Genomic DNA, 24,215 nt, shown 5'->3' with positions numbered 1-24,215 from the left:
AGATGAATAGTTTCCTAGATTTTGGATTAAACCCTAACCCTAACCCTAACCCTAGATCAGAGACGGTCCGCGGGAAGAGAGTCGAGTCGCCGCTCGTCGCCGCGCGCGCGGACTCCATCCAAAAAGCCGGTCGGGAGGCCATTCGACGGTGCCACGTGCAGCTGCACGCGTGCTCCAGCGAAGGGCCCCACAACGCTCTTCTCCGGTGTCAATCTGTCGGCTCTCTTTTTGCGGCGGCTGGCTACTGGTGGAGCAAGAGAAGGGGAGGGATAGAACAGAGCTAGGGTTTTTGGGGAGACGATGGCCGGTGGGGGGTTTTGCTCTCGCGAAATTGATGCTCGGCTGTCGGATGGTGATGAACGGCTGTGATTGGATGGGCTGGCTTTAGGCCCAGGCAGGAAGTGAGTTTCCCAACCCAGGCTCAGGTTGCGGCCTAGGCACGGGGGAGCGCCGCGCGCGCTACTGGGCAGCAAGCCAATTTTTCTATTGGGCCTGCTGGGCTGCTCTGCGAGCACGCGTTCGAGGCCAACTGCTGGGCTGCGTTGCTAGGCCGCGAAGAAAAGAGTGCGAGCGAGCGCGCGAGTGTGCCGCGGACCGCTTTTCACTAGCGTGCCAAAAAGAACAACAGTTTCATTTTACTTTTATTATTTTCTGAAGCCGTTTTTATGAATTATGTATTAAGTTTTGATGTTTAATCTCTGCTCAAATTTGAACCAACGGGGGAATTTGTTCAGAGAGTAGTTATTTTCATGTTTCCGCTGCAAATGATAATGCTTATTATCTTCTAATTAAATTTGAATCAACGGAAGGATTTAATTTTGAAGAGCAGTAATAATTTTTTGTAAATTATGATATTGTTATTTTCTGACCAAAGTTGATGATAGCAACATTATAGTTTATTATTCATAATGTTTCATGCATTAGTTCTATTTCTGCCCAACGGTGATGTAGAATTAATGTAGAAGCATATTGTATGTTTTAATTTTGACCAACATTAAATTACGGCATATAATTATTATTTCAACTGTTTCTCAATTTCTCTGACGTTGTTTCAGGCTACAATCCAATGACGTTTATCTCGTCCATTCTGCCTCTCAATAGAAGCAACTATAACGTATGGCGAGAAAAGCTTGAGATAGCACTTGCGATGTCCGACAATGATCTAGCACTTATCTCTCCGTGTCCCACTAAGCTAGTGGACCCGGTGAGGGAAGCAAATGAGACTGATGCAGTTTTCGCTACTCGATAGTGTGGCCATGCAAAAGTGAGAATAAAGTATGATCTTGATCGTGCAAAGTGGGATAGTTCAAACCGCAAGTGTTTGATGGTGATAAATGGCTCCATTGAGGATCCAATAAGGGGTTCGATCCTAGAATGTACCATCACCACTGAGTATCTCAAGAAGGTGGAGACTTAGTTCACTGGCTCTCCAAAGGCTTATGCAAGCACTCTTATTAAGAAGTTAGTCAATGAGAAATACTCTGGTGAAGGGATTAGAGAGCACATATTGAAGATGAGCAACATGGTATCCAAGCTCAAGCCAATGGACTTGGGGCTCAAGGATGAGTTCCTAATTCATTTGGTTTTTGCATCTTTGCCCAAAGAGTATGAGACTTTTGTTGTTAATTACAACTTACAGCCAGATAAGTGGGACATTGAAAAGCTCATTGCCATGTGTGTGCAAGAAGAAGAGAGGCTTAAGAGCTCACATGGTGACTCTGTCAACCCTATGAAGGAAAATAAAAAAGAAGAACTTTAACAACAAGAATGCTAAACCACAAGGGAAACCTCAGTGGAACAATAGCTCCTCTTCTAACTCATAAGGAAAAGCCCCTCCAAAAGATCACCATAAAAAATCCAACTATGGTCAAGTGGACAAGGACACCTACAGATGGTGCCACAAGACTGGACACTACTAGAAAGATTATCCAGAGTTCATGAAGCACCTGATCAGAAAAGGTGAGGACATTATTACATTTGTAGATGAGCTAGTGTATTTAAGTTATGCAAAATCTACTTTGTGGATTGACTCAGGTGCAACTATTCATGTTGCAAATTCATTATTGGGATTCCATACGAGGAGGACCTTGCAAAGAGGAGAAAGACACATTAAGGTGGCAAATGGAGTCAAAGCTGAAGTAGAAGGTATTGGAAAACTCCCATTAGAATTAAATGATAGCTTTATACTTAAGCTTACAGATATCATTTATGTACCCTCTTTGCGTAGAAACTTAATAAGTGTCTCACGTTCAGACATGATGGAGATGATTGCCATTTTGGTAATGGTCAATGTAAGATTGTGTTTAATAATAAGTGTGTTGGTCTTGCCTTCTGACAAGACAAGCTTTATTTGTTATCACTTTGTGAGAATGTGAATATTGTGAGCACTAATAATGAGAATGCCTCCTCGTCTATGAATGTAAGTAATAAGCGGAAGATAATTTATGATGTATCATCGAAATTATGGCACTGTCATTTAGGCTATATTTCGAGAGGGAGAATAGAATGATTGATTAAGAAATCAATTCTTCCACCATTAGAATTTTCAGATTTAGAACAATGCATTGATTGTATTAAAGGAAAGTACGTTAAGAAAATAAAGAAAGATGCCAAACGAAGCGCAGGAATTTTAGAAATAATCCACATAGATATATGTGGTCCATTTCCTGTGAAAAGTGTGGATGGTTATGATTCATTTATAACATTCACAGATGATAATTCTCATTATGGCTATGTTTATCCAATTAAGGAAAGATCAGAAGCATGGATAAATTTAAGATATTTAAGGCTGAAGTAAAAAATCAGCACAATTTAAAGATTAAGGTAGTAAGATCAGACTGTGAGAGAGTAATACGGTCAACATACCCCATATGGTCAAGTTCCTCGACCTTTTGCAAAGTTCTTACAGAAAAATAGCATAGTTGCCCAGTACTCAACACTAGACGAGCCTCAGTAGAATAAAGTAGCTAAAAAACACAACCGTACATTAATGGATATGGTGAGAAGTATGATAAGTTACTCCACTTTAACAATAAGTTTGTGGATGAAGGCGTTAAAAAAACTGACGTTCATATTCTCAATCGAGTACCAAGCAAGTCGGTGCCCAAAACACCATATGAGTTGTGGACAGGAAGGGAACCCTCACTTAACCATTTACATGTGTGGGGCTGTCCAGCTGAGGCTAAAGTATTTAACCTAAATATTGAGAAGCTAGACTCCAAGACAGTCAGTTGCTATTTCATTGGCTATCCAGATAAGTCAAAAGGTTATCGTTTCTACTGTCCTGACAGACATATAAAGTTTATAGAAACAAGACACACTGTGTTCCTAGAGGATGATATGGTCAGAGGGAGCATGATAGCGCAAGAAATTAACTTTGAGGAGAAGCGGGTATACATGCCCACTCCGATGGTTCAGGAACCATTTTTCTTGCTACCTACTGCTGCTGCACCAACAGTATAGGACACTGAACATAAGGAACTTGTCCTTCAGGATCCTATAGAACCCATTGTCGCACATCAAGAAGAGCAACAACAGACCCATATAAAACAAGCGCCAACTAATGAGGCCCTCAGAAGGTCTTAAAGAGCCAGAAAACTAGTCATTCCTGATGACTATGAAGTCTATGAATGTGAAAAATTTCAAATGAAGGGTGATCCCACCTCATTTGAGGAAACCATAAGAAGCGCTCACTCATCAAAGTGGCTTGAAGCCATGCAAGATGAAATGAGATCAATGAGCACCAACGGTGTTTGGGACTTAGAAAGAATTCCTAAAGAAGTCAAGATAGTAGGATGTAAATGTGTCTACAAAACTAAATATGACTCCAAAGGGAATGTGGAAAGATTTAAAGCGCGACTTGTGATGAAATATTTTATGCAAAGAGAAGGAATATATTATAATGAAACATTTTCTCCAATCTCATGCAAGGATTCTTTTAGAATCATAATGGCGTTAGTGGCGCATTACGATTTAGAATTAGATCACATGGATGTAAAGACGGATTTCTTTAACGGGATTTAGATGAGAATGTCTACATGGCACAAGCAAAAGGTTTTGTCATAAAAGGAAAAGAACCTATGTGTCGGTGTTTCGATCAAGCATCGACTAGTAAATTTATAATTGTTGCGCGTTAGGCTCAGATGGTGTACTAAAGGACACAAGGTTTATACTGGTTCGGACAGAATGTCCCTACGTCCAGTTTGTTGATGCTCATGTTATTAGTACCAAAAAAAGGTTCGTAGTAGGGGGTACAAATAGTCGAGAGAGGGACAGGTCCCAAGTCTCTGATGGAAAGGTCAAAAGGACGCCAAGAGCTTGGTTGTTGTTTGGCTGTGTCTTGTGTGTCAAAATGATCAGTCCCCTTAGTGGGATGCCCTGCCCTCCCTTTTATAGACCAAGGGGGGAGTAGGGGTTACAAATGGAAGAAAGAGGAAAAAACCAAAAGTAGAGATGGTGTGTTCGCTGATCCTTATAGGGTCATGCGCCGGCCTCTTTCAGCAAGTGGGTGCGTCCCATCCTACACTGGCAGACGGTGCGGCATGCCAGAGATCCGAGCAGTGACCCTTTGGGGAGTAGACGAGGAAGTGACCATACGTCCATCACTGTAGATGACGTGAGTTCTGTCTTGGATCGTAGTGGTTGTCATATGCTTGTGTTAGTATCCGCGTCCGAGGGCTGATGGCCACGCCTACAACACTGTGGGACAAAAGTCGGCGCCTACAACACTGTTCGGGCTCTGTCGGGTCGGAAAGGGCCTAAAGCGCCTGTCCCATCATATCCTGACAGTACCTTCCTGCAGGCATGCAGGGCATGGCCCTCGTTACTATGGTTGACTTGAATGTGCTGTCGTACCCTAGGCTCGTCCTTATGAAGGAGCAGGGTACAGTCATCGGGCGAGGCGAAGCCTGCCCTCAGACGTCGAGCGAGGCGGAGACAGCCCTCAGCCGTCGGGTGAGGTGGGGCCTGCCCTCAGCCGTCGGGCGAGGCTAAGCCTGCCCTCGGACATTGGGCGCGGTGGAGCCTGCCCTCGGACATCGGGCGAGGCAGAGCTAGCCCTCAGCCATTGGGCGAGGCAGAGTCTTAGCCCTTGGGGGTCGGGCGAGGCGGAACCATTCTTCCGTCGTTCGAGCAAGAAGTGTAGTAGCGTTCTTGTCTGACCGAAAGCATCAACGTTCAATGGTTATTAATTACACCTCATTGGGTACCCTAGTATTAGGTCCCCGATAGTATGGGATGCCGCCTGAAGAAATACATTTATGGATTAAAATAAGCCTCTAGATGGTGGTATTTAAAGTTTGATGGAACAATAAGGAAGTTTGGGTTTAAAGAGAATGTAGAGGACAATTGCATTTATACAAAGTTCAAGAATGGAAAATTCATTTTCCTAATCCTGTATGTGGATGATATCTTACTCGCTAGTAGTGATGTTAATCTACTACTGGAGATAAAGAAGTTCTTGTCCTCAAATTTTAACTTGAAAGATCTCGATGAAGCTTCGTTCATTTTAGGTATAGAGATTCACCGAGATAGAAGAAATGGGGTTTTAGGATTATCGTAAAAGGCATACTTAGAAAAGGTTTTAAAGAAATACAGTATTCATGCGTGTAACCCTTCACCTGCTTCTATAGTCAAGGGCGATAGTTTTGGGGAATTCCAATGTCCCAGGAACCAATATGAGATCGATCGAATGAAAGCAGTTCCATATGCTTCAACTTTAGGAAGCTTACAATATACTCAAGTATGTACACGCCCTGACTTAGCTTTTGTTACTGGAATACTTGGCAGATATCAGAGTAATCCAGGAATAGAACACTGGAGAATGGCAAAGAAAGCTTTGTGTTATTTGCAAGGCACAAAAGGTCTCATGCTAACGTACAGAAGATCTGATTCCCTACATATAGAGGGGTATTCAGATTCAGATTTTGCGGGAGATGTAGACGATAGAAATCAACATCAGGCTATGTATTCACTCTCGTAGGGGGAGCTATATCGGGGGAAAAGCTCCAAGCAAACCGTCACTGCATCGTTCACGATGTATGCCGAGTTTGTAGCATGTTATGAGGCCACGGGGCAGGTGAACTGGCTAAAAAAATTTATACTCGGGTTGAAAGTGGTCGATGACATTCATAAGCCACTCAAGTTGTACTGTGACAATGAGCCAGCAGTATGTTATGCTCACAACAATAAGTCAAGTGGTGCTACCAAGCGCATTGACATAAAGTTTTATGTTGTGAAAGACAAAGTTCAGGATCATTCTATTAGTCTACGAGCATATAAGTACAAAGAAAATGCTTGCAGATCCACTTACAAAAGGCTTATTGCCCAATGTGTTCAGAGAACACTTTGCCGGCATAGGTTTACGAGAAAGCCTATGATTCCTGGACAATAAGGGCCTAGTTGAGAATCTGTCTCAAAATAGAGAGGTGTATTGTAGCTGTTAAGCCAATGGTACTAATTGTTATGACGAGACACGCTCTATACACTAATCTATGATAGAATGGAAAAAGATAAAGTATTTTAAGTTCAAGTTGAAAAGTGAGATCAAGGGGGAGAATGTTAGTTTGATCTCCTCCCGAGTTGGGACCTTGATCCACGCCCTGATGGGGGTGCCCAACCGAGCCATGGTTGGTGGGCCCCCATCGCACAACGCTGTATAAAAGGAGGTGGGAGCCGGGGCACTCGTTATGAGGTTCACCGTGCCGCCACAAACCCCACCGACAAAACCCTAAACCGATCTAAGAAGGGGCGCTGAAGCGGCGAGATGCGCCGCCACCCGTCATCGACTCTACGCTGCCACTCACTAGACTCCACCGTCAGGACGCCACCGTCACTAGACACCGTCACCATGGCCACCTCCTCCTCCAAGCCCGATGGTCAGCAACTTCTATTCTCCTCTCTCTCTAGTTCAAATTCTAGGATGTACTACTTGTTTTTCTAAGAACGTACCCTCTTGATCTACACCTAGCCTAAGTTTTAACAATCCGTACCTCCCGCGGCTCCAACTAGACCGCGTCTTCAAATCCTGCGGCCACCGGACTTGCCGCTGCCGCCTCGGCCGCGCCAATGTCATTTCAGTCCCTCCTCACGAGCACGCTCCAGTCCTCTCCGCCACACCACCGCCCATGCCCCGCCCTTCGTCCTCCACGAATATGCGTCATCGATCCTCCTCTTTCATTGCACGACATCCCCTCTCCACCGCAACGGCGGTTGGACCCCGCCTCCATTTTCAATGCTGATGGGGACGAGCTCCAGCCGCCCCGGCGCACCCGCGGCGTTGCTGTGGCTCCTGCACGCACTGGGATGGAATGGGCTTGGCAGCTGTGCGTGGAGTGCAAGGTGATGGGAAGAGGAACAGTTGCAGCAGCGACAGAAACCATCGAGAGATGGAGGGAACAGACAAGCCTAAGCGTCCGTTTTTTTAAGTAATAAATCGATGAATGGAAAGAGAGAACGAGTGGCCAAGAAGTGCTAGAATGGTCTGCTTTCTGTTTTTATTTTATTCGGTTAGCTCTACACCGGCCGTCAGACTATTCTGTTATCTCGACCGATCATTTTGGGAAAATTTTGAATGGGATACGTGCAAATATTAGCGGACGGAGGGTAGCTTCTTCCAAACGATATGACCTCTCGTTGACTAATTGACTGACTGACTGACCATCACCCTGACGCGCTTGCATTCTGCATTTTCTACCTCGATCAGAAATTCAGAACAGACTATTTCGGCCCCGTTCGGCTGGTGCAATAAAAAAAACACTGTTTACGGATGAAAACACTGTTCACGAATGATTTTCTCTTGCAAACTTTCCTCTATTCATCCAGATTCCTCCAGATTCATAGGTGTTTTTACTACCGTTTCATTTAAAATTGATGAGGGTAGAAAGTCCAGGCTCACTGGAATACGGGCCGGCGTGACACTGATGTATAAATACGGCCGGAGTCGCTGTCTCGGCTCGCCATACTGGTCATACATACGTATACATGTACCTGTCCCGGGAGGTCACCTTTTCTGCGCGTAGGATACGGATTTTGAATTTTGAATTCGAATGGCGTGCGGGTGTGTGTGTAAGCTGTGTAAAATACGTCAACCTGTCTATTTCTCAAAAAAAAAAAAAATCCTGTAGTACGACCAGTCTTACGGATCCGTCGCCGCGTACCGAGAGACTTCAGGAGCCGCCCCACACTTGCTCGTCACTGAAACACAAGTGAAAGAAAAAAAAACACGAAGCAATTTTGGTGGCTTAGTTCCCTAAATTTTTTTTGGTGGTTTACGTTTTTAGTTTTTTTTTTTTTTTTGCAGTTGCTTTTACCCATTTTTGTGAAAAGAATTCTTTGGAGATGTTGCTTCGGCGTAGAGAGGAGTTTCGGTGTCCTTTCTGCACGGTTGCTGTTTCTCGGCAGAAACGAAGAAAACAGAGGACTGATCAGATGGGAAAGAAAAACAGAGCAATTTCTGGACTGAACAATGGAATTTTTCCTTCTCTCTGGGTTTTTTCCCCCTGTGAAATCGAACAAGTTCCTATAAAATTGTTGTATAATCTCTGTGAAATTCTCGTGTTTCAATCATGCCCTCTTTCATAAAGTTAAAAAAACATATCAAAATATCGGGCTTAAAATTCCTGTACAATATTCGTCGCACGGCACTGAGAGATAGCACCAGTAACAAAGAGTCCCGGTGGTGCGCCTGCTAGTTGCTACGTCAATAATTCCGATTGCTCCAATTAAGCAGCTAACACATCCATGATGATGGCTGTCACTGTTGCTGCTGCCGCTGATGCATCGTCATCTCGGCAAATCAATCACCAAGAACACACGATCGTCCACTAACAACGCAGCTAGGTGGCGTGTCATCTTCGTCCTCATCTTCATCTTCATCTTCATCTACTCCCGGCCTTTCCACGCATATATAGAACCTTGCACGCCTTGCTTTTTGCTAGCGGCGACCTCCATCAAGTACACATGGTGCCTCCCGTTTAACCAACAAACCGCCCTCTTTCGGCAGGCAGCTGATGATGGATGGCAACAAGTCCTCTCTAGCTACTCTCTACCACCACTTTGCGCTCCGCAAAACATGGAGCGACGAGACGCCCTTTCACCCATGGCAGCTACCGCCACAACTTCCAAGGGCGTGTCACAAATTCATTCACAAACGAGACGTGTGGGAGTGACGCACTCTAGCTCAAAGTGTCAACAACTCACATTGTTCACATGGGCGGGCGTGCTAGCTCGCTCACAACAGGGCAAATAAAAGCCACTGCCATCACTAGGAAGTTGTCCATGTGTGTGTGTGGGAGAGAGTGTGTGTAGTGTTGGGTAGTGATGGGTGATTTGGATGTTTTTAAGCATGCATGGAATTGAATGGAAGCTATTGGATGGATGATGGGCACACCAATAGGGCAAGGGGGATGCATGCATGGGGTGATGTTGTTATGCAGAAGATAAGGTTCTTCGTATTAAAAATTATCGCTCATAGAGAGCTGATAGCTCGGAAGGTCATGGCCACAAACGACGACGCCCGAATCTGGAACTACATCAGTTGGTTGTTGAAATTAATGGAGCCTGCTACTTGTGTGTTGTCGTCTCCCATTTTTTGGGGTTTGTCTGGATCTATACCGTCGGAGGATTAACCCTGTGGTTCAGGGAGTGTTCGGCTCTTTTCTCAGTCAAAGATTTTTCCAGGTCCCAATTCCAGGTCAAGCTTTTTTCCACATTGGAGCTGAGGAGCGTATCTATTGCTAGAACAGGGTTAGATGCGATGATCTGAAGAACATGCAGAGGATACACAGCATCTCGTGCCCAAATCTCATTGTCTATACTGCACAAACTAAGAAACGTGTGCAAACATGGATGGGATCATCAGACTTGCTGCTTGATTTCCATAGTGAGCCAGAAAGAGTCCATTTATTGTTTCACGTCACACACACACAAACACTCATATATGCACGCCCACTCACCCCTACGAAAGACGTACACACACCATCCTTATGAGCATCTTCGAGAGAACGAGGCCCTATGAACACGTACACACACAATCTCTATGAGTACTTCAACAAGATTGATTTGAGATTGACGAGGTCACCATAGTTGTCTTGCGGTTGACATGCACGTCACACTAAAAGTAATAACGACGTTACATCCTGAAATAAATCAAAAAATGCGAGCATGGACATTAAATCGAGGACTTGAGCCTAAATGGACGGGTCACACCACATGTAACCCAACCAAGCCGAGCTACTGTCAGTTCGCATTGTTTCATGTAATTCTTGTACATGCACAACTATTACCGTTAATTTAAAAATTCCAACGAATTAGAAAAGTCGTTTTCTCTCGATTTCACGATCACCGGTCGACAACCATCAAAGAATTTTTTATCAAGTGTTAATATTAAAGTTAATGAGAACCATATAGAGCAGGTTGCAAAACAAATGCACGCATCATAGAGTATATATTAGCAGTATATTTTAAATAACACATGTATAAGCATGCCTTGATTCTGACCAGCACAGCTCTAGCCAGCATGCAAGATTTGCCAGCTAACCCAGGCCACCACACAAGAGATCATGCATGATGCTACCACAGAAGATCCTGAACTGACAGTTTTTTTTTTTAATTTTGAACTTGAAAACTGATGGGGTTGCGAGTGAGAGTGACCCCACCAGCCCATCTCACACGTACTCCTCGATCACCCCAACAGTTTGTGAGCTCCCTCTGACCCCCGGTCTTCTTCCTCCCCTCCTCTCTTCCTTTTTCCTTTTGCCTCCTCCTCCTCTTCCCCACCGGCCCGATGGCTGAAACCCTATAAAAGGCGTCCGAGTCCCACTCCCCGTCTTCCCCAACTCCGTCTCTCCCTTTTGCTTCCACGGCCCTCCTTCGATCCATCTCCTACTCCACTCAACTCGCCTTGGCGTATACAATTAATGGAGATGGTGGAGCTCCGGCGCGGGCCGTGGACGGTGGACGAGGACCTCACGCTCATCAACTACATCGCCGTCCACGGCGAGGGCCGCTGGAACGCGCTCGCACGCGCCGCCGGTACGTTCGTCGTCGCCGATCGCCGTTCCCGTCATGGCTTCTAGTAGTTTTTCCGCATGCATGGCCGTGTGCTTCCTTTCTCTGCTTCGTGTTCCTTCTTCGACGCCTAGCTTGAAAAGAAAAGGAAGAGGCCAGATGATGGATCGCGATTCAGTTCGTGGATTGTTTGCGTCGTCCTGCAAGTTGCCAACTTGTTGACGATTATTGGAGGACTCTAGTCGTCGCCGTCGCCGCCGCCGCCGCCCCATGCCCTGTTTGATAAACTATATGAATATAGAATTCGAATAATAAAATTCTCAGCGCATGCAGATGCAGGCCGTCTCTATCGTGCGTCTGAGCGTCTCCGGTGTGCTGACGGCTGACGCCACCGGAGATGGATGGATGGATGGATACATGTATATATAGATAGATAGAGCAAAGTAATCATTGCCGCCACCCATATGCTTCCACCGCTAATATATATATTCGCATGCATGACAATAAGCAATGTGCAGAATTCAAATCAAATAAATATGGGACCCAATAAATATATATGCAACTTGCACATATGTGTCCTCATGGCAGTTGAGAAAGGATGCCCAGGATTCTCTATTTGCATATATTGTTTGCGGTTCTTTTTACAAGTTCACTTTGAATTTTTTTTTTTTTGTGAAAAGGTTACTTGAATTTTAGGCGTATGCAATGTCTCTCTTAAATATCTGAGGCAATCCAATACAATTGAATGATACATATGCATGCATGCAGGGCTGAAGCGGACGGGGAAGAGCTGCCGCCTGCGGTGGCTCAACTACCTGCGGCCGGACGTGAAGCGCGGCGACTTCACCGCCGATGAGCAGCTCCTCATCCTCGACCTCCACTCCCGCTGGGGCAACCGGTAATAATCATCTTCTATATTATCCACAACCAGTCCACCTTCACCTGCTTAATTTAATTACTTACTTTCTATACTAGTTTATCATCTCCTACTCCGTAATTACTTAGGTACGTTATTACAAATTCAATTACCATTAATAAATTAGTTTAACTCTGGCCAAACGTAGATCGAATTCCATCAAATCTATTCTGAAACAAAAGATGGTATTTGTAGTACTTCTTAATCCTAACTAGTTGCCCTATGTATGCTGTATGCATCGGCCTTCTAATTATCCCCCGTCACTCATCACCACTAACACCACCAACCGCGCGTCGACACGTGCACTGCACGATGCAAAGTGAACGCTGACGCGACGGAGAGACTCGTGTGGACACATCATGCAGCACAAAGTGGCGCCGCGCCGCTGCAGCGCGTCGTCGTACAACACGTCACGCACGCACGCTAGTAGCCGCTCTTCTGTTCTGTTCGGCCAAGTGGGTGTTGACGTGGACGTGTCGAGCCTGTAGGTATGGAAAAAAAAATTGGTGCATACGGGATGTACACAACATCCATGCATACACAGCTTCGATGGGCGGCACGTGTCCACCAACAAGCATCCGACGCATGCAGCCCACAAACCACGGAGGCCGGAACCGAGCGCATGAGAGGCAAGCAGGCGCATGCTGTTGGATCCGTCAAACTGGACATGTGGTAACTATCTTATCCATGGCATGTATGCATGGAGGTACGGTGGATATAGTATGCATCGGATTTTTTTTCATAGGTACAGTGTGTGTGCCTGACGCATAGGCGCACAGTGTGTCCAGCGGGCAAGCAAAGGCAACTGTTGAGTGAGCTGACAGCTTTGCTCTCGAAAATGGCTTACAATCGCTTTCAAATTAAAAAAAAACTAAAAATGCTATCATCATCTGTCTATGCCTACTGAGTGAGCTGACAGCCCATGGTGTAGTTTATTTAAAAAAACTAAAAATGCTATAATCATCTAAAAACGCTTCTTCTTTTGTTTTCCTTTTTTTTTCTTATGTTCCAAATTAGTTGTTTATTTAGGTAATAATCATTAATAAAATAAAAGCCATGATGATTGTATAGCATATTAAGCACGTTCTGATTTGATATATCATCATTGTTAATAAACAAAAATAATAATACATTAATAATAATGATAATAATTAACACATATATATTGGTTCGGTTGCATGCATGCAGGTGGTCGAAGATCGCGGCGCACCTGCCAGGTCGGACGGACAACGAGATCAAGAACTACTGGCGGACGCGGGTGCAGAAGCACGCCAAGCAGCTCAACTGCGACGTCAACAGCAAGGGCTTCAAGGACGCCATGCGCTTCCTCTGGATGCCCCGCCTCGCCGAGCGCGCCGCCGCCCAGGCCCAGCACCACCACCAGCTGCCGTCGCCGTTGACCCCCTGCATCATGGGCATGGCCACGGCGCCACCCTCCTCCTCCGCGCTGATGATGATGGACGCAACCAGCAACAGCAACAGCAGCAGCTGCTCCCCCAGCAGGGCCGTCACCAGCAGCTCCTCCTGCAGCTCACTCACGTCCGAATCCGCGCATGATGACAGCACCCGGCCGCACGCCGCCGCTGCCGCGGAGCCGCCAGCCGCGTTCACCACAGCTGACGACGACTACTGGGGAGCCGCCACGACGACGATGCCGCAGCAGCAGAACGACCACTACGACTTCTGGTCCACGGCGTCCGCGCTGCAGCATCTCACCGCCGGCGACCACCACTTCCAGCAGCAGGCCACGGACCAGGACCTCACCGGCTGGGTGCTGGGCTTCTCCGACGGCGGCATCTTGTCCGGCTCCTCGTCGGAGGACAACCTCTGGAGCTTCGACGACATCTGGAGGATGCAGTGATTGTTGTTTACGTCATTTTTGCGTGCATTGAGATCAAATCAAATGGTCAGCCACATACGTATTCAAATTCAAATTGGGGTACGGTACGGTGTAATTGATAGGACGTACGAGTACGATACAGGGGAGGCGATCTCAGCCTATTCGCTTTGTGGTAAATAATCATAAATTTTCAACCAAAACAATATTTTTTTTTCACACCAAACCAGCCGACAGTAATAATTAATACACGATCGATCGTTTCAGCCCCTGCTAGCTCCCAGGATATCGACGTCGCCGTCAACGCTGCAAAATGTGGAATAAACAAAACTTGCTTTGCAATCCCCGATACCTAAAGCGAGCCGCATGCAGTTCATCATGCACCGGCCATCAGCCGTCCGCCGCCGCCGCCGGCGGCGGCGGCCACGTACAGGATGGCACGGAGGCGAGAAGACGCATGTGCTGGAAGCGCCCCGTCCACGTCATCTAGCTGGGAGCTGGGGAGGGAGTCCACAGGTGGTCCACTTCTACACGGCGACACGTGGATGGGAAGAGACGACGACGCAACGCGACGGCCGGCCACGTCATGGCACGCCGAGCCGATCCGCCTTGCCGTCCACGTCAGGGCTATGCAACCAGCGACTAGTCGTCGTTAGACCTATCTACCACCATGCACTTGGTAGCTATCTAGTCCATATTAGCTAGACACACGACGACTATCCTCCTGCCCGTCTAACAGTCCATCTGTGCGTGATTAGCTGCGCTAATCATCGCTCGCCGGCCGGTCCCTCCTCGTCCGTCGTCTGCGGCGGCGGCGGCGGCGACGTCGCTGTTGCCGCCGTCGTCGTCGTCGTGGGTGGTACGTATAAATACGTACGTCCGGGGGAAGGGGCGGCGAGGACCGAATCCACGGGCTGACCTACCTCTCGGCAAGCGAATTTGTTTTTTTTTCCTCCACGGAGTTTGGAATTTGGGCGCTGTGCAGTGCATGCGGCTTGCCCACGCCTGCGGCGGCCTACGAGTTTAGTTTCTTGGGTGTGTACGTGAGCCAGAGTTCAATTTTACTTGCTCCGTATATTGGTACGTATCAACGAATTGCCATCCCAAGTACATGCAGGTGGAGTGGAGAGGGTACATGTACGGGCTACGATTACTGTAGCATACTAGAGTACAACAGAATTTGTATTGGTCCATCCTTGGCCGTGCGCTTAGACCGGTAACGTTTAACAAAGCAGTCAAAATAAATCAAGCCTATGTTTGGATCCACCAGCTTAACTTTAGTTGGTTATAAATTTAGCTACGGTGGATCTAAACAGGCCACAGCTAAACCCAGCTAATGGGAACCAGCTAATCCCAATAGCAGTTCCAACCCAGCTAATGGCAGCTAAAACTGCCTATTTACCAAACTCCCCAACAATTATTTCCCCACCGCATTCACATCGCACCCGCTCTCTCTCACACACCGAGCGAAAAAATGGCCGCGCAGCTCCTGCTCCTTCCCCCGGCCACCGGCGCTTCCTCCCCCACCTCCGGATGCCGACGCTCCTTTCCTCACCCTGGCTGCCGGCACTTCGTCCCCCACCCCCTTCTTCCCTCCCTCGCCGGCGCACAGGTGGCATGTGCCGCGACGAAGTGGAAGGCGACGGGGCCTTCGAACACCTCGATGTCGGTGTCCATTGGGAGCGGCAGCTCTAGCACCTTGCTATACACACGCAGCAGACGCCAGAGGTCCTTCTTGCCGCCGCCGCCATCGACAGTGGGAGCTGCTGGGTGGATCCCTCACCACGAGGCCGTGAGCTCCTCCCATCGCCGGCGAGGCCGCCGGCTGTGAGTAGCCCGCACCTGCCCACAAGCTCCTCCGCTCGTGCCTGCCCCTGTGAGGCCATGAGCTCCTCTACCCGTCGGGGAAGGAGATGCGGTCGCCGGGGCCTAGGGAAGAGATGTGTTCGACAGGTCGTCCAAGGGAAGGAGATGTTGTCACGCAAGCACGGGAGCGGACGCTAAGGAGGAAGAAAGGGGGCAATAGAATCAATATTTAACCATTAGCCAGAGGATTCAAACAACCCCGACTAAACTTTAGCTGGTTAAATTAGCTGGCTAAAGTTTAGGTAGAGTGGATCCAAACAGGGCCTAATAGAGGCGAGCATTCCACTCGCCTCTGGTTCAAGTGCTGATGTATGTGTTAATTTCAATTCTTTTTTAAAAGTGTTAATCTCAATTTTGAGAGGCAATGGTATACGTCTAGCTCTGTTAATCCAAAACAAAACAAAACAAAAATAGCCCAAGGCATCCGACCGGGACACCTAGGGCCTCGATCTGGGTTGGCAGGGCATCACTGCAGTGTGAATCCATGCCCCGCAACCACAACCGCCATGCCACGCTCTGCGTGGTCCCCGCTGCCATGACGTACTCTACACCCAGAATGCATGTGTATATATAGTTGAGTGAGTACGTAGTAGCTGGGGAAACCTACATTATGGATGGTCGTTGCCGCACTTGATCCCGCCCTGCACGGAGGAGATCGACCGTTGCCACGCATCTTCCTTGAAGGACCCGGCCGTGGTCACCTGATGCCATGCCCTCCTTGATGGATCCGATCGTAGCCGTCTGATTTCACTACTCCGCCACTATGTGGCTGTCGCCGCTCGAGATCCCCGAAGTCACGGCTCCTGATCTACTCCGTGGCTCTCCTACTCTGGCCGGAGGAGAGGATGATTCAATTTCTATGGACGGATCGGAGTCCACTTAGTGGAAGTAAGGAGAGTACCAGAGCGAAGACCGATAGAGGGCAACGGCTAGGCTTGGTGACCGAGAGGGAGAGTCGGGAGAGAGAAGGGGTACGAGTCACTCCTACAGAATCGTTTTTTTACGACGGCTCGTAACCTTTTGTAGGGGCGGTTTTATCAGCCGCCTCTACGAAGGAGTGGCTACAAATCGGTGATTTGTAGGGACGGTTCCCAGACCGCCCCTACAAATCAATTTGTAGGGGTGGCTGGTGTTATCAGCCACCCCTAGAAATGGGGTGGCTACAGTACCAGCCGCCCCTACAAATCGATTTGTAGGGACGGCTACGGTACCAACCGCCCCTACAGTGCATTTTTTCGCAAAAAAAAAATCAAATTTTATTTTATTTAGGGACAGAGATGGCTGAATGTGCATTTCATCATTTCATTTCATTTAGGGACAGAGAGAACGAAATAAAAACAGGAAGGGAGATATATTTTTCTTTTTGCTAGCTCTCTAGTCCTCTAATCTTCTCAAAGCAACTCTCTACGGACTGGATGATCTCTGTCGTGATACGATCGCCAGCAGCCACCTTGTATTGTTCAAATTTCGCTTCATCACACTCCGGTGCAGCTTTCTTGCAAGCCCTGATGCTTCCTAGAAAAAGTGAATGCAATGATGATTGATAAGCTAAACTATGGCAGTTCGGCAATAAAAAGAAGAGTGACCCTTTTCTTAAGGACTACACATTAGTATTACAAACATGGCAATAGTGCTACTCCCTCTGTTTCAGACATAGCATATATCTAGATGTATAGATACATAGTTTTACTATGAAGCTGGCCATCCTAATTGACACATAGCAATACTTTAAGCAGGAAAATAACTGACAGAACTGAGAGAGTACATTATATTTTGAGTCTGAAGGAGAAATATGGTTCCAAAAAGGTCAACAATATATGAGGAAAACATAATGAATTTGACAAACCTATAGCTTTCTATAGCTGTAGCTCCTATGTTCCTTCATCAGAGATGGCAAAAATATTGCACCGAAAGTTTAGAAATTACTCAAACGAAACAGCAAAACAGCCCACATGAAGATTATTCAAACTTGTGAACCTTGACAGTGATGTGAGATGGGCATATTGAATCCTTTCTAAATCAAAATCCTACCGTCAAATTCTTACTCTAAGTTAGAAGACATTTGGGTGTGTTTGGTTGAGCTGTGGCTGTGGGAAAAAGCTGCTATGGGCTGTGAGCTGTGGAAAAGCTGTTGTGGGCTGTGAGCTGTAGAAAAGCTGAAAGCTGTTTGGTTAAACAAGTATAAAATATACCTTCTATCTTTATCTCTCTTGAAACAACTATGGAAGAGCTTTTTATTCCACCAATTTTGAAAAGCAGAAAGCCAAAAGCCAAAAGCAGTGTCAAACCAGCTTTCAAAACTGTACTACGGAAAAGCAGCTGCTTCTGAAAAAGCCGCCTGGAAAAGCAGCCCCTTTGGTTGGGCTTTTGGCTTTTGGGGCCAAAAGCCCAACCAAACGGACCCAAAATCAACTACAGAAATAGGTTATTTTTGGAAGGTCCAGAGTGCACCAAATCAAGTGCCAATCTATTGGAAAACAACCAAGTAAAAAGGCAACGCAACAAGATTGTTTTGTATCATCAGCCAGAGTCTGAGCCACTTACCACTCATGTTGAGCAAGTTGAATGAAACAGGGATCTTCCCGATGCACCTCACCATTGTCATAGCAGCCCAAACTTTCTGGTGGTCTTCACGTGACACACGGACAATGCAGAGCTTTGTTATAGGATTAACATAGTTAACTAAAAATTTGCAGAGCTTATAAGTACTTTTATATTAAGAAGCTAGTAATAAACACAGTGCAGCAAACACTGATATAAGATTTAAAAGGTTTCAGAAGTAATTGCTAGTAGTACCTTGCAATGATCTAAGAGATCCAGCTAGGCCACACTCCCCAAAGTTGAGCTGAATGCTATCTCTTATAACTTTTGTTATATTAAATTGGGTGAGGATTACAGGATCCTGTTCACCTCTAGCTGCATCTATAAAGACCTCCACCACCATGTACCTATTCTTGAAATGAACCATGGTGACTATACACTTCCTTAACTGCAGAGCTCCTGCATCCAGATGAAAAGACCAGTCAATACTTTTAAGAAATGTAAGTAACCGAAGCAACATCTTATTGTCTAAATCCCATAAGATTGTGGCCCTCAAGCAAGCACTCAAGTGCTAACAAAACAAAAAATAGAGGTAGTATGTGTAGTACAAGTAGATATGTCTAACATGTAATAAATTGGCAAAGAGGGTCAGAAGTTTCTTCTCATTTCATCAAGAACTAATAATTCAAACATTGAAATAAGCCCGGAGATGCAGCAAGTGTAGGTCGACCACTCCCATCAGGAAAAATAGCTCACACAGCAAACTTATCTTCTCCTGTCGTAACTGTGATACAAACCACCAGAACCTGCAATGTGGTGCCATTGTCGACCACCTCCCCGTGTTGAACCATCCCAGCTGCCCTGGCCACCTGATCTGATACTGCTAGTATTGGTAGCTCCTTGACCCCAGTTCCCTATTTGTGATGCTCCATTCAGTTCTTCCTCCTCCCTTTCATTGTATTCGAGGATCCTCCGCTTGATGCTCCGCTTGATGTTCTTTTCCTTTATTTATGTAGTCAGCTAAAGGAACTAACCTCATCTACCACTGCGACAGCAAAGTCATCATGATAGCGGCTGAGACTAGCAGTGAGAAGAGCAATCAGATGAACTTGGCTGTACTATCCTTTGTGAACCTTTAGAAAGCACTTCAGAAGGTAAAAATCATTACAAAAGCCAATAGCAAAGAGGTAACAATCAGAAGCAAAAGCCCAAAAGCTGCAGCTCAAACAAATATAGAAATAGAGGACAAACTTTCTATTAAAAACTCTGCCCAATCCCACCAGTGGCTACCCCACAAACAAGTGAATCAAACATTCCAGGAAGCCAGCAGTAGCTGGTTACCATAGCTATGCTACAACATATGTCAAAATGGTTGGTACCAAACATACATTAACAAAAATAATTCCAAAGGTAATCACAAATATGGTATGAGAACAAGATGACAGCAAGCATTGTATGGGCAGACCAGTAGATTCCCCATTAGTCATCGGGCTTCTCCCATTGAAAAAGAAGCTCTTGTTGAACCCAATTTGGCGAACTGATACTTTATTGCACCAGCCAACTGGTCACAGCCAACCAAGTTGAACTCCTAGGGATAACCTTGCTAATATTAACCGACTGAGGTGATGCATGCCCCTAAGTATAACTTTGGTAATATTGATAACCTTCTTAATACTAACCAACTGAGGTGATGCACACATTGTTTCCATAACAACCACTGAGGATAATGAGCATACTTCATTATGTAGCTCAGATATTTCACACACTGGAATGATCTTGCACATGTAAAGTGAAGGGACCAACAGCAATAAACGTCATAAGCATGTCTATCAGAATTTTGCACTTTTGCATAAAGCGTAACCATTGCTATTGCAAATTACCTGAACAGAAGCTTGTATATCAGCGGAGCGAAGTTTGGCCTCACAAATATAAGAAACCGCTTCGCTGACAAATTTGCTCAAATTCACACTTTTTAACTCATCCATTAGCCCATCCTTCTGTTCATCATGTATTGTCTTCAACTTCTTTATAACTGTTGTATTTCGCTTGATACTGGAGTCCAGGGTTCTCAGGTAGTTTGCATCTGGGATTAGTGAATCGTCACAAAGGTAAAAAAAACAGAATTAGGTGCTGCTAGTCAAGATAAGAAATTGTATACTCTAACAAAATATGAATCATATCCACCAATGAAAAAGAACCCAAAATTGTAACATGGAAGATGACATAAGCAAAATAAGAAAATAATAAAGTATGAAACCATTAAGCAGCTCATCATCACCCATTGTCAAGATTCTGAGAACATATACAAGCAACAGGAACTCTTGTATGTTGTTCCTCATCCACAAAAATTGTCAGAGTGGGTTTGTCAAGATTCTAAGAACATATATAAGCAACAGGGAACTCTTGTATGTTGTGCCTCAACCTTAGATGTCCTGCACTGCACAAAGGGGAAGATGGAGGGAGAGAGGATCTGGGTGAGGAGACATGAGATGGAGGACGGATCTGGGTGACAAGCCATGAGACAGAGAAGAAGAGGGTGAGGTACCTCCAGATCTGGCCGCCAAGCCGATCCGCAGAGGAAGAGGCCACGCGCGCGCAGACGGAGGCATCGAACACAGGCACCTAGGGTTTCGATGTTTCGCCGAGCCTAGGAGCGCACGCGAACCGGTGGGAGGAAGCCGCGTCGGGGGTGGCAGCCGCGGCAACGGCCACCTACGGGGGCTCGCTGGCGCCCGTGCGCCGCCATCCCGCCAATGCCGTTCGCTGGCCGGTGCGCCGCGCCATCGCGAGAGAGAGGGGAAGGTGAAAGCACACCGGTTCGCCGACCAGCACGTCGCCACGTTGGGAGAGAGGGAGAAGAAGGGGCGACCGGGGTGGAGGCGGCGGGAGCGGGACCGGTGGGGGTGGGGGTCACGGGAGGCTCGGTCGGCGCGCCTCGTGAGAGAGCGAGAGAGGGAGCGGATGGGAGAGTTTTTTTCGATGAGCACGGGGAGAGGTGGGAGATATTTGTTGTACAAGTGATTTTGTAGGGACGGCTGGTGATTGAGCCGGCCCTACAAAATAACACTGGGGGCGGCTGGTGAGTGAGCCGCCCCTACTAATCGACCCCATTTGTAGGGACGGCTCGTTTTATCAGCCGCCCCTACTGTGCCATTTGTAGGGGCGGCTGGCCTAGTGTCTCCCGAGCACGTCACTGTAAGGACGGCTCCATCACTAGCCGCCCCTACAAAAAAATTGTCCCGTTGCTACAAACCGTTTTTCACGTAGTGAGTTAGGGTAAGTTGAACCGGTAAATCCTAAGATTAACAAAATCACTATAAGCACCTCACTATTGATGGGTACTTGACCTACCACTAAAAGAATGGCACTATTATATCCTAGAATAAGTCTAGAAAAACATGAGCACTCATATAAATCAAGTAAAATATAAGCAACCCGTGTCAAGTCGAGCACTTAAGGTGGACAACATGCATCCAAAGTTGTTCATGCGCGGCACTCATTTTGATTGCATCCTAAGCCCATGTATAAGGTCGCATTTGTCTCTCTCTAAAGAACGGTAACAAGTTCTTTTAGTTTCAAGGAACAAATGAGATGTAAATGCAACAGTACCAGATATGAAGATTTCCGTAATCTATCTCATATAAAAAAATTTGTTGTATCAAATTCAAACAAATCTAGTGAAGAACAACCTGAATCTTCTTTATTATTATCCACGACATGGTCTTAGGCGCGGTACACTTTCCAGGTCAGCGTTGGGCCGGGAAGATGAACGATGGGGCTGTTATATCGTGGGCCGTGGAGAGCGAGAGATTCTGTCACAACCCCACAAATTTCAAACTGCGCGGCAGCCGGCAGCATGCGTGCATGTGCATCCTCGTCCATGGCCACAGAACCAAGCATGCAGTAACGTGCGTGCATCCGCTCATGGAGGCGGAGGATCGGAACTCCCAGATTAGCTCGCCCATGGCCGACCTGCGCGGTCCACCCGACCTTAAAAACGGCCGGCCAGCACCCACGGCACCACTGCTCTCGCTCGCTTGCTCCATCAACCGAGAAGATCGAGGAAGAAGAGAGGTCGTCGATCGATCGGCCGGCATGCATCAGCGGACCACCATGGCTCGGCGAGCGGCGTCGGCGACAACGATGAAGCCCCTGCTCCTCCTCGTGACGACCGTCCTGGCGTCCGCGCTCCTTGGGGCGGCGCCGGCCGCCGCGAACGCGCCCGGCGGGGCGTTCAGCAACTGGGTGGCGATGAACCAGCAGAGCTACGCGCTGTACGCGCAGAAATCCGCCGGGGACGGGGGCAAGGAGCCCATGGACAAGAACCTGCAGGAGGCGGAGGCGAAGAAGGTGACGTACGTGGTGGACCCCAGCGGCAGCGGCGACTACCCCAACATCACGGCGGCGCTGGAGGCGATCCCGGAGAGCAACACGAAGCGCGTGATCCTGGACCTGAAGCCCGGCGCGGTGTTCCGCGAGAAGCTGTTCGTGAACATCAGCAAGCCGTTCGTGACGTTCAAGTCGGACCCGATGAACCCGGCCACCGTGATCTGGAACGACACGGCGGCGTCGCACGGCAAGGACGGCAAGCCCGTGGGCACGGTGGGGAGCGCGACGCTGGCGGTGGAGTCGGACTACTTCACGGCGTACGGCGTGGTGTTCCGGAACGACGCGCCACTGGCGACGCCCGGCGCCAAGGGCGGGCAGGCGGTGGCGATGCGGCTGTTCGGGACCAAGGCGCAGGTCTACAACTGCACCATCGACGGCGGGCAGGACACGCTATACGACCACAAGGGCCTGCACTACTTCAAGAGCTGCCTCATCCGGGGCAGCGTCGACTTCATCTTCGGCTTCGGCAGGAGCTTCTACGAGGACTGCCGCATCGAGTCGGTGGTCAAGGAGGTGGCGGTGCTCACGGCGCAGCAGCGGACCAAGTCCATTGAGGGCGCCATCGACACCGGCTTCTCCTTCAAGAACTGCAGCATCGGCGGCGTCAAGGGCGGCCAAATCTACCTGGGCCGCGCCTGGGGGGACTCGTCCCGGGTGGTGTACGCGTACACGGAGATGGGGGAGGAGGTGGTCCCCGTCGGCTGGGACGGCTGGGAAATCGCCAAGCCGGAGAGCAGCGGCATCTACTACGGCGAGTTCAAGTGCTTTGGCCCCGGCGCCGACGTCAAGAAGAAGAAGAGGGTGGGGTGGGCGCTGGACCTCACCGAGGAGCAGGTCAAGCCCTTCGTCGGCACGCACTACATCCTCGGCGACACGTGGCTCCAGCCACCGCCTAACACCCCGTTTGGCAAGTCTCCAGCTGCTCCAAAAATAGCTTCGGCTCTAACTTCTTCAGAAACAGCTTCAGCTCCGACTTCTTCAAAAACGGCTTTGGCTCCGGCTTCTTCAAACACAACTTCAGCTTCGGCTCCGGCTTCTTCAAACACGACTTCGGCTTCAGCTTCTTCAAACATGACTTTGGCTCCAGCTTCTACAAAAACAGCTTCGGCTCCACCTCCTCCGAAGCAGTAGCTTCTTTGAAGGAACAGAAGCCTTTTTGAAAACCGTTGGCAAAACAACTTCTCCTTTTTTTTTTTGAGTGGATGAAAGATATGGAATGTATCTATAGTACCCCTGCTTAGTTAACTTGGTTGCACACACGATTTATATCTTTGATCTCATTTTGTATGATGTTTCTAATGAAGCAAGAATAAACATGGAAATTAAGACTAATAGATAATTAGTAGTCTAGAATACCCTTCTATATTTCTCTTTTTTCTTATTTTTCACTTATTTTTTTTTTCTTTCGGATCCTTTTCTTTTCTTTTCTTTTCTTTTCTTTTCTTTTCTTTTTTTCTTTTCCTACCTAATCTGGTCGCTCGTGGTCCAACTCTTCAACCTCCCGGCCGTCCACGCTGCCGCGCCCTCTCTCTAAGTGAAAGGATAGCTGCCGCCCCTGCGCGTCCGGTGAGCCCGCGTCCTCAGTGTCCACGCGCTTGTAGTAGCGCCATCGCTCATCCCCCGGCAACCAGCACTCCTGCGGTGGTGGGCCCAAGCAAC

General features: G+C 47.6%; 2 protein-coding genes and 1 pseudogene across 2 annotated transcripts; 2 read left to right on the top strand and 1 right to left on the bottom strand.

Moving 5' to 3' along the window:
* Nucleotides 1–10,792: 10,792 nt before the first annotated feature.
* LOC136482872 (transcription factor JAMYB-like) lies at nucleotides 10,793–13,857 on the top strand. The gene is made up of 3 exons (XM_066480042.1): nucleotides 10,793–11,031; nucleotides 11,776–11,905; nucleotides 13,112–13,857. The coding sequence occupies exons 1-3, from the start codon at nucleotides 10,917–10,919 to the stop codon at nucleotides 13,782–13,784; spliced, it is 918 nt and encodes a 305-aa protein (XP_066336139.1). The 5' UTR covers nucleotides 10,793–10,916; the 3' UTR covers nucleotides 13,785–13,857.
* Nucleotides 13,858–16,992: 3,135 nt separating this feature from the next.
* On the bottom strand, nucleotides 16,993–18,594 carry LOC136482871 (probable ribonuclease P/MRP protein subunit POP5). Its single transcript, XM_066480041.1, has 3 exons — nucleotides 18,423–18,594; nucleotides 18,171–18,308; nucleotides 16,993–17,141 (listed from the first exon to the last, which is right to left on the bottom strand). Exons 1-3 carry the CDS (start codon nucleotides 18,592–18,594, stop codon nucleotides 16,993–16,995), a joined length of 459 nt encoding a protein of 152 aa, XP_066336138.1.
* A 3,497-nt stretch (nucleotides 18,595–22,091) lies between these two features.
* On the top strand, nucleotides 22,092–23,877 carry LOC136482870 (putative pectinesterase 63; annotated as a pseudogene).
* The last annotated feature ends 338 nt before the right edge of the window (nucleotides 23,878–24,215 follow it).

This window comes from Miscanthus floridulus, chromosome 9 (assembly GCF_019320115.1).
Source record: "Miscanthus floridulus cultivar M001 chromosome 9, ASM1932011v1, whole genome shotgun sequence".
NCBI classification, from domain to species: domain Eukaryota; kingdom Viridiplantae; phylum Streptophyta; class Magnoliopsida; order Poales; family Poaceae; genus Miscanthus; species Miscanthus floridulus.
This window is presented reverse-complemented; position numbering and strand designations above follow the sequence as displayed.